The sequence below is a fragment of the Diorhabda carinulata genome, chromosome 5 (genome assembly GCF_026250575.1).
Source record: "Diorhabda carinulata isolate Delta chromosome 5, icDioCari1.1, whole genome shotgun sequence".
Classification (NCBI taxonomy): Eukaryota; Metazoa; Arthropoda; class Insecta; order Coleoptera; family Chrysomelidae; genus Diorhabda; species Diorhabda carinulata.
Genome location: NC_079464.1, coordinates 28821856 through 28832947, shown reverse-complemented (window position 1 = coordinate 28832947; position 11092 = coordinate 28821856). Strand labels below are relative to the sequence as shown.

The 11092-nt window shown below is 32.0% G+C and overlaps 2 protein-coding genes across 2 annotated transcripts; both read left to right on the top strand.

Moving 5' to 3' along the window:
- The first annotated feature begins 1394 nt into the window (after positions 1 to 1394).
- On the top strand, positions 1395 to 2994 carry LOC130894274 (ejaculatory bulb-specific protein 3-like). Its single transcript, XM_057800987.1, has 2 exons — positions 1395 to 1601; positions 2713 to 2994. The coding sequence occupies exons 1-2, from the start codon at positions 1418 to 1420 to the stop codon at positions 2910 to 2912; spliced, it is 384 nt and encodes a 127-aa protein (XP_057656970.1). The 5' UTR covers positions 1395 to 1417; the 3' UTR covers positions 2913 to 2994.
- Positions 2995 to 9092: 6098 nt separating this feature from the next.
- On the top strand, positions 9093 to 9912 carry LOC130894275 (ejaculatory bulb-specific protein 3-like). The gene is made up of 2 exons (XM_057800988.1): positions 9093 to 9397; positions 9574 to 9912. The coding sequence occupies exons 1-2, from the start codon at positions 9208 to 9210 to the stop codon at positions 9756 to 9758; spliced, it is 375 nt and encodes a 124-aa protein (XP_057656971.1). The 5' UTR covers positions 9093 to 9207; the 3' UTR covers positions 9759 to 9912.
- The last annotated feature ends 1180 nt before the right edge of the window (positions 9913 to 11092 follow it).

Sequence of the window (11092 nt, the reverse complement as noted above, 5' to 3'; positions counted from 1 at the left end):
GGTTCTATTCAAGATAGAGACTTCGTTTTAGTTTAAGAACACTCGCTGAAACACCTTCTTTCTTTTGAGCTTTTGAACACTTAAATCGGTTTAGTTGGAGAGGAGCTAGGCGCGGACATTCAATGTGGAGTTATGGATTTTTGTAGGTTTTTGGCAATTTTTCTACATTCAAAGATCTATACCTCAGGTTCTAATATAGCTACAGAGTTCGTTTTGATTTAAGAACACTCGCTGAAACACCTTCTTTCTTTTGAGTTTTTGAACACTTAAATTGGTTGAGTTGGAGAGGAGCTAGGCGCGGCCATTCAATGTGGAGTTATGGATTTTGTAGGTTTTTGGCAATTTTTCTACATTCAAAGATCTATATCTCAGGTTCTAATATAGCTACAGAGTTCGTTTTGATTTAAGAACACTCGCTGAAACACCTTCTTTCTTTTGAGTTTTTGAACACTTAAATTGGTTGAGTTGGAGAGGAGCTAGGCGCGGCCATTCAATGTGGAGTTATGGATTTTGTAGGTTTTTGGCAATTTTTCTACATTCAAAGATCTATATCTCAGGTTCTAATATAGCTACAGAGTTCGTTTTGGTTTAAGAACACTCGCTGAAACACCTTCTTTCTTTTGAGTTTTTGAACACTTAAATCGGTTGAGTTGGAGAGGAGCTAGGCGCGGACATTCAATGTGGAGTTATGGATTTTTGTGGGTTTTTGGCAATTTTTCTACATTCAAAGATCTATATCTCAGGTTTTAATATAGCTGCAGAGTTCGTTTTGGTTTAAGAACACTCGCTGAAACACCTTCTTTCTTTTGAGTTTTTGAACACTTAAATCGGTTGAGTTGGAGAAGAGCTAGGCGCGGCCATTCAATGTGGAGTTATGGATTTTGTAGGTTTTTGGCAATTTTTCTACATTCAAAGATCTATATCTCAGGTTCTAATATAGCTTAGAGTTTTCTGTATTATTAGGAGTCAAAACAGGTTTCATATTTCCTTGTATTTCTGTTCTTAACTTATGAGTTACGACAGGTCTCACGTTTCCTGTATTTCTGGTCTTGACTTATGGTTCTATTACGCTTTATCACATATTTTTGTATATTTGAAACTTTTTCTAAAGCTAGATGATTATTAACCAAATGGAATTTTTAAAATTTTAGTATTTTTCCTTCGAATAATAATAATTAAGTTAGATACAATAAATTTATTAAAATATCCTCAAAATTATATTTTTCCAAACTACTGGCTACCAAAAATCAATTACAATTGAATTAGTATTTTGAAGAAGCAATTTGAATCAAATTAACGAAAATTAGAAAAGTTTCGACAATTAGGCATTCTTTAGTGCCATCAATAATATAAATACCGAAATAATTTTAGCATTTTCATTCTACTTCTCTCAGTTGTGAGTAAAAGTTAGTTCACCATGAACAAATCAGTTTTGTTTGTATTTTTGCTAGCAGTTGGTTACAGCGCCGCTGCCTATAGCCACAAATATGATCACATAGACGTAATGAGTGTTTTACGCAACGCTAGGATGTTACATAGATATGTACAATGTCTTTTAGATGTACCTAACACCTGCACCAAAGATGGAGATTATCTCAAACGTAAGTATCGAAATCTTATCAAATTTATGTATTGGTAGTTGAAACGATGTCTTTAATTTCTTCTTTAGATGGAATTCTGTCGTAATTTAGAGGAATAATTGATTTATCTCCTAAACTAAATTTATAATTTACTTCGTTATATTTTAAGATGCCAGACGCATTTCATCGCATTTTCTTCTCTTCCTAACCACTTGCCCACTCTGGTCTCCTCAAGGAATTTCCGTGTCAATGCATTCTAAACTTTTTGATGTCAGGTCTAAGTATATGAAAGTGAATCCCATGCCATCCTTGATGAACTTCCCGTGGATTCTCTTAGTTTCCAATAAAACAATGTATACATCCATTTCGAGGAGGGGCTTCTGACAAAATGACTTCTCCAAATTTAATTATCTCAAAAAATCCCTTTTTTGTTCAAGATTCATAAAAAACTATCGCTCTTGAGTGATTTATAGCTTCTCTTCACTTTTCTTTATCGGAGTTGCCTATATTTCTGTCATTTTGTTAAAGGACGTAGAAGAATTTTTCCGGAAGCCACTCGCTTCTCGTTTTTGGTTCAGCAGTCTGTTTTTTTAATAATTACATAGTGTGAATCAAATATATTCTCGATTTGAATGCTATCTACCGATAACTTGATTTTTTTATCCAATCACCGAACTTTCAATCTAAGCCCTCTCCCTACGGTTCATGGGTGTTTATAGAAAAGATTTTACCTCAACATTTGCTTAAATTGCTATGTTATTCCATATTTATGTTTTCTTATAGCCTTTGTAACTATTTTATTCAATTTTCTATCGTCTGTTTCTTTATGTACAGCAAAAACAAACTTACCTAAGTCTACAAATTTTCGACATAAAAAAGATTCGTCCTTATGTTCGAGTGAACATTTCAAATATATTTTAGGAATTAGACAGTTTTTTTGAAGTTTTTTCACAATAATTTAATAGCTACATGCAAAATAGCCTCAAGTTCATCCATCAGTTTCGTTCTTTGGTGCCGGCTCTAGTAAACTGCATGGAATTGATTGAAAAATTTGGAAAACTATGAATTCCATAAGTTCAAATCATAATTTAACTAGATAAACAATTTATTAAAAAGAAATAATTTGTTACAGAGGTCCTTCCCGAAGCTATCAAAACGAACTGCGCCCAATGTGATGCTAAACAAGAGGACACAGCTGTTAGAGTTACTGCATACCTCATGAAACACCATGACGATTGGTGGAAGCAAATCGATGAACGTTATAATGCAGGTTCAAGTGAATTTGTAGCAGCCCACAAAGCTAAAATTGACGAGTACAAAAACACGTTGTAATTTGGATAAACTAATTAAATATTACGTACATTAAAAGATTTCATTTCAAATAGTATACATGTAAAATTATTTTGTAGACAATAAAAACAGATAGAACTTAAATTGAAACAAGTCTTTATTCGCAATATGAAACATTGGGGCTGATCAAAGTTGCGTGGGTGCTTGATTACGCCTCAAGTTTGATGCTTATTAACTCACACTTCTTTCTCCAATCCTCTGTACAGAGAAAATCTCAACCAAAGCACTCGAAAATAATGCCGTCGGCATAAGAGTACTCTATTGAACAATCTACGCGATGTAGATGACACAGCACTTCTCGCCAGGATCTACAAAACATGTTGAATAATGTCGTCAAAGTGCAAAGCGTTTCTGTGGCCGCGTAGCTAGATCAGAATACAGATGCTCAAGTGTGAAAGCTTGAATCCTCAACGCATATTACTAGTGAAGACTGAAAGCCTTCAGGATGTGGGCCTACTGTAGAATGCTGAGAATATAATGGACAGATCATATTACAAACGTAGATGTTATGACAAGAATGGAGAAGGACGTAGAGATGAAGTAAAAAGAGAAAACTTCAATGTCTTGGCCACATGATGAGATGTCCAAAATATAGTTCATAATCCAGAGAAAAATTGTAGGAAAAAGATCCGTTGGAAGAAGAATAATATCTTGGCATCATCGTCATATTTAGGGTTGGTATGACGTAGGCCAATCATTTTCAAGAAGTCTAGGAGAATATTTTGGTTTTGATAAATAATTTGACTATAAATAAAATTTCTTCCTTTATTAAACAGTAATTCGATATATTATTATTACGAATGCCGTTTTTTTTTTCAACCTCTGATAGTCTACAAATAAAATACCGTGTGTTCTTGCTCTATCTAATACTAATCAACAGATTAAAGAATTTAAGAAAAAATATTCATTCTAAATTATATACTTATAGTATATTATTTGCGTTTCGTTTATGTTTTACATATTTTTAATGTGTTTATATTTCACGTGCAAGCGTACTTTGGTAAATTCAAATTAATTTTATGGTTGTATAAAGTATTAGTTACCATTTTAGAATATCATAATAAACCAGGATCGTATTGAAGTAAATAATAAATAAAAAACAGTATACGTGTCAAAAAGAAAAACAAAATTTTTAGGTTAATGACAACAAGTTTATGAATCGGCCTCAACACACATTCGGCATTTCCTTAAACGACAAAATTCCAAAATTCAACTATTCTAAAATTAAAAGATCCAATTTTTGTGCCAAATTAAAAGAAAAATTATGGAAGATTTTTCGATTCCTTATTGAAAAATGAAAAGGTAGTTTTTTTAAACAGAAATTATATTAAATTAATATTAACGACAAATATTATTTTGAATATAATCCGGCAATGTTTCAGATTAGAATTTCTTAGTTAAACTTTCTTTGTACTTACAACTCCACCTACTCTAACCAAAATATAAAAAGTGTAATTCAAAATATCATCGAAGCTTGAGGTTGCAACAAGTATCGTAGAGCCCATGGACCAGGGTGTAATCGATTGCTTCAAGAAAAAATACCGGAAAAAGCCTCTTTCGGAAATTTTGGATAAAATGGATAGTCGTAATAACACTGCAGGTCTCATCCAGACGCTCAAGGCAATTACCATTAATTATCTACGTTTACCAAATCCTGAAGAAACTTGTAATCATATGTCGTCGAGAAGAACCAAGAAGACAACCCAAATACAAAAGGGTTGAATATTCATGCACCTGAACCTAATGATAACCGGTCAGTTTTAAAGAATTCACAATGACTGTCTGATTCTGCTAGCATCAATCAAAGTGTCGTTTTGGAATGGATATCGTCTAGCTGATGATGAACTGGCTATTCAAATTCTAAATAAGGACGGCTTGGGAATTTTGACTCATGCAGAGGGTTGGGTAACACTAGTACTGACAACTTATATTTTTCTATTTCCAAGGAAGTGGTTCCATCAATATTGGTGGAAGTGCGTTAAAGCTACTCTGGATTTCTGGATATGGGGTTCATAGGAGCAATGAAATTTTCTATAACCTCACTCAGTTTGAAGCCACTGAATAGATTCAAATCGCGGATTAATGAGCACTTTAAACTGTGGGAGAAGAAACACATAAAAAAGCACGAATCCGGTCATATGGTTGCAGATAAACAATAACATTGAGTAGACTTAATCACAAGACAATCAGTCGGTTATCATAGATACAATACAGACATATCCGATGATCTGATCTGACGTTCCTGTGTGCTAAGAATTGACCTAGTAGAAAAGCCTCATTTTCAAGCCAGCGACTCTTGGAAAAATTCTATAGAGAATCGATAGGTAGACTGTAAAGTGCAGCCAAAACGGACAAGGCTTTCTCATTCCTATTACAGTATTATTAATATTCATTTTGCTTTGCGCGTTTTTCACAATGATATCTGAATGTTTTTGATTCGTTACTTTACCTAAATACCTTGCCTAAAATCGGTCTCCAATATGCACAAAACTTGGTGGTTCTTTGTTGGTAACATATACACAAGTTGTATCAAAAAATATTTTACATACAAAAGTATCTTGTTACTTGTATGTTGCTGAATCATCATTAGAATTGCATCAACAGAAGTTTTTTAGAAGCTGGTCCTCATCAACAAATATTAATAAGGAATTTGACCATCAACGTTTCACCTACGGGTGAATCGGTACTTATGAAAGTACCTCACCAGATCTAAGACCACTAGATTATCTTAAAGATTTTGAGTGGATTCAGATGATTTGCGAAGCATGTCGCAGCGTTACCCCAGCTACAATTCAAACGGCCTGGATGATATATTATGCATGGGATGTTATTCGAAAATAAAAAGTACAGGGTGGATATGAAAAGGCTGTAAGATGTAATACTTATACATCATTAAAAAGGTATATATCCGATAATATAATACACACTATAGATATTTGAATGAAAGTTTGAATAATGAAAACCAATGGAGAAAGTCACGGTGTAATTATGGTGTAATAAAGATGCAATACAGCGTACAAAACAAATAGTCATTAGGGAACAAATATTGTACACATTAAACGTGATATGGATACAATAAATTTTCTTTTCAAAAAGTTTTGTTAAAATGTTTATTTACATATAGAGGTGGAAGTTTACCTTACGACTGTACATATTTGTGAATAAATATTTTTTTTTAGCAACCTTAACGGCTTTTGTAAAGAACTGCGATTTTCCTAACTACAATCCTTCAAATTTTCCCTTAAATATGACGTCATACTTCATTAAAATGTTTGTACACGAGGTGGCTAGAGCTCCTTTGACCTGTACGTAAATATTTTCACTATTTGAATAGATATCAGGTCATAGTCATTTGTTGAGTAGTAATAGTATATTACACTACTAAAACAGAAAGTTTGAGATTTCTACCCTGTACGCCACTGTACGTATCTGACACTTAGCTCAGAGCTCTCAGTGCAGCTTTTCCAACGCACAAATATTTGACTTTATGCCTCAAAATAGGTGCAAAACGTATAATTCTTCCAATATCAATTGCAGATTATAAAAACCCTTGCCTACAGTTTTGTTTGATCTACCATAGGCGTAGATACCTCAATTTATAAATTTATTATTTTTATAAATATGTGTATCTTATGCGAGAAAGAATTCGTTAAAAGGCAATCGAATCATTATAAATTGGACGGCTCTATAAGGGCGTTTGATTTAAACAGAGAACAAGACGTGAACTGAGCCCTTTTTGTACCCCATTCGTTTTTTTTTGGAAAACGAAAGTTCAAAGCAAAAAACATAAAAGAAAATAAATTCTTTGCAAATTATACAAAAGAAAAAAAAATATTTCAATTCCAAAGTATCTTTATAAATAATCATGATAGTCAGAATCGTCTGAACTAGAGCCATCATTCATCTTCTTCTTTGGTAACATGTTCAACACAGTTTATCCAAAGCTCTTGGCGGTCTGCTGCTAGAACTTTCATTACGAGTTCTACAACCTCTTTACTCAGTTCTGGAGACTGATTACATTTTCGTTAATTCTGTTTTTACGTTTGCCCCCATTAACTCTATATGGTTGAATATGCAAAAGTAAGGAGGTAGTTTGAGAAGAATATGACCCTGTTCTTTCAACAGCTTGTCAATAAATTTCCTCTAACTTTAAACCTTTAATAACAGTAAGCAATTCTTTGTTTGTTGGGCCTTTTTTACGATTGCTGACAGGAATGGGAATATGTTTTTCAGACATAAATACTAAAATTTGAGCTTTGTTACTACTACTATTTGGTATCTTAAGGAGTTGTCGCGAGTGGTAAGATGCGTTGTCCATAACGATTACTGACTGTGGACTGTGGTGGAATGTTAGGTAAAATCTGTTAATTAAACCACTTTTCAAATAATTCTGCTGTCATATCTTCAGGATAATTAGCTGCACAGTTTCTAAATTTTAGCAGATATCAATAAAGTATTAGGCACGAAACCGTCTTTGCTTCCAGCGTGTACTATTATAAAGCATTTCCCTTTAGAACATGGCCCAATCAAACAGCAATTTTTACTATTGTCAACCCAACCGAAATTTACTACATCGTGATTATCAAACCGTGTTTCATGTAGATAAATTATGTGTCTATTAAAACTTCGGTAGTCTTTTATCTAACGCCACCGAACGATCCTTGACGATTTGGTTACTGCCATCCGTTTATTCAGTTTTTTGTGTCTAAAACCACACACGCCTTCCGACATTTATATTTATGATTTATGATTCGAATAAATATTACTCGATATTATTTTAATAAAAAACAATGTGTCGCAAAATTAATTTCCTGGAATTAAAAAAATATTGTGTTAAAGTATAAAAATTGTACACATAAATAATTTTTTCATTGAAACGTCAAACCACCCGTTGAACAACATAAGTTAGTGGGTTGCCTATCTGCTTAAGTTAACTAATTGGAAAATATTTTCATAATGTATAGTTTGTATAGACAAAGTTACACGAGATTACGCTTTCAATAAAATCCGTTTTCTAATTTTAGAATGAGATACAAAGAAAGTTACTATAGTGTTCATTTTAATTTGTATTATAGTATTACCTAGGTAACGGTAGCGAAATTTGTTGAATCGACTGTGTTCTGTGATCTGTAATACGTCAACTATATCTATGGTTGTAACCTTTCGTGGAAGAATAATGATTGAAATTGTTTATAAGAGAAATTATTTGGAGACGCATGAAATATTCTCTATAATTCTTCTAAATTATAATGACAATATTTATATACATACAAAAGTGGAGTAATGATAGATAGATAGCCTTAGCGCTACGCGCTACGTCCGCTGAGTACGACCAATATATAACAGTTAAAAATATCGATATATTAAATAAAAAAAATCGATATATCGATACTTTTTCATCAAGCTTAAATACTTTTGCTGGCAGCAGGGTTCCCAACCAAAATTTAGGGGAAAAAATATGGGATGTTCTTAGAGGTATTATAATTTTAGAGATTTTTACTCCATATATCGATAAATAATATTGCGTAACAGAATATCCATTGAAATGTTACAAAATATGATTATGATGCGATCCACACTGCAATGGATCATGCACAACATTTCAACCAACCACCAAAATTTTTCATGTCAATCAGAATCTGAAGGAAATTATTTGTTACTAAAAGTTTTAGATAATTTATGAATAAGGAATTTGAAAAAATGATGTTGCCGAATGAAATTTTCATTCTCATTTTCAATGTTATTTGCTTAAAATAATTCAATTACTTATTTTATAAATAATAAAATTCTTGAGGGGGTATCACTAGTATTTGTGGGGATTTTTGATTGGGACTTTAGGGAGATGAATTATTAAGAGTTGGGAACATTGGCTGACAGATGGTTTTTAAATCCGTTTTAAAATAATTTTGGTTATTTTGCTTTTAAAATGAAAATAATACAAAAGGACTGATAGTTTTCTCCATACTACCTACTTTGTAGGTATTATAATTTTTCTTGATATAATAAGAATTAAACTTGATAATCTTCAGTTTTCATTTTTTTTGTGTTGGAATATAGCTCCGACCCTGTAATATGTTAACAACTTAAACATGTATTCTAACAAAATTAAATCATTTGTATGCTTCCCAAGAATTACCTTGAGAAATGCCTACTGAGAAATAGTGTGATGACAACAGGTTAATTGATTTTGTCAATAATTCTCTATGGAAACAAGTCTATATATACCCGTTTATAAGGATTTTTTTGTTTATAAATATTCTGAATAAATAGAAGTAGCATGGGGTTGACACGATTAATCGTTTTATTGGCGGTAGTATCTTGTAGTTTTGCTCAAACTTACAACACTAGATATGATAACATCGACATTGACCAAATTTTAGCAAGTAAAAGATTGTTGGATAATTATATACAGTGTCTTTTAGATGAAAACGCTAAAAGGTGTTCGCCGGAAGGACGAGAATTTAAAAGTAAGCATTTCCTACTACTTAAATTATAATTCGACCGCTAAGCATCATTTAATGTTGTTAATGATTTATTTCTTACAAAATAAACGTATTTGTTTGATATTTACATCATAGTTCATGCCAATAGTAGGCCGAACGTAATTATTCTCTTTTTGTAATCCATTTTCGTATGTTTTCAGAATATATACCGGAAGCGATTCGCACCAACTGTGCTAAATGTTCAGATTCCCAAAAAAGAATTGTTAAAAAAACTGCCAAACACATAATAACTAATAGACCACAAGATTGGGAAAAAATTAAACAGAAATTTGATCCTCAAGGAAAATATCATCAAAGTTTTAATGATTTCTTAAATAGTCGTTAAAATGTTTTTTTTTATATTATATATAAATAAAAATCTATCAATTATTTTCTTAGTTAAAGTTACTTCAAGTTAAAAAAAATTATTTAACGCGCAAAATATTTCTTTAAGGGTTATAAGGGTAAAAAAGATTCATAATTAAATAGTTTTTTCTTGGTTTCTTTATTTTAATTCTATATAAAATTTTTTGATAATGGAGTGTTACAAAAAAAATTGAGACTGCCCCCCACTACGCTGAGATAATCTCGAATTTGGTAGATATGAAACAAAAAATTCAAAAATATTTTTGAAGAAGAACGTAGCTCATATCGTAATTTACCATGTTTGAATAAAAAATAAAAAAAAAAACCAAATAGCGGATGTTAACAAAAAATATGTAAAATTAATACTCATCTGGAACTGAGGGACTTACATCAAAAGTATTTTCGAGTCTGCCCGATTGCACATTAAATCACCTTACCACTTTTATTAATGTTTCATTTCAAAATGGTATTTTTATCAATTGCCTTTAGACCAATCATAGAAAGATGCTTTTATCATTTTTGTTTAAATATAAAATACTTACTACCCATCAATTTGGGTTTTTAAGTAACAAATGCACAAATGATGCTATATTCTCCCTCCTAAACAGCCATCACTCTACTGCAACTTTTTGTGATTTTTCTAAGGCTTTCATTGTGTTAATCAGAATATTTTAATCAACAAATTGCAGTACTACGGTTTCAGGGGAATACCTCTCGCTTGGCTTAAGTCATACCTTATCAACCAACATAAGTCAGCGTGTAAGGGTTGATACATCGATGTCATCTTGCAAGCCAATAGAATGTGGAATGCCCCAATGCTCAGTACTAGGCCCTATTTTGTTTCTTCTGTATATAAACAATATCGCATACCTAAACATCTAGACACAATTTTAACATGCTATTTCAAACTGATTTTCAATGAAAACAGATCGAAAATCAAGAAATGCGAAAATATTCAGTTTCAGCTACATCAATTTCACTGAAACAGATCTGAAAAGTATCTATGAAGACCTCTTAATAGGATAATACAAAAAAAAACACTACAAAACAACTGAATTACCGATAAAAATCTTGAAAAGCTAACACGGGTATATACGAGAAAGTCGATTGTTCACCCCACAGCAGTCATTTTGACGTAAATCAGCTGTTTTCTCAGATCGTCTAATTGATTAGTAAATTCTTCTTTTCCCTACAGCTTGGTCTATGTTTATATGATCAGACATTTATCAAATATTCTATATCCTCAATTTATAATTATATTATAAATTGATATTATAATTATAATATCCATGATCAGATGTAGGCGACACTTCG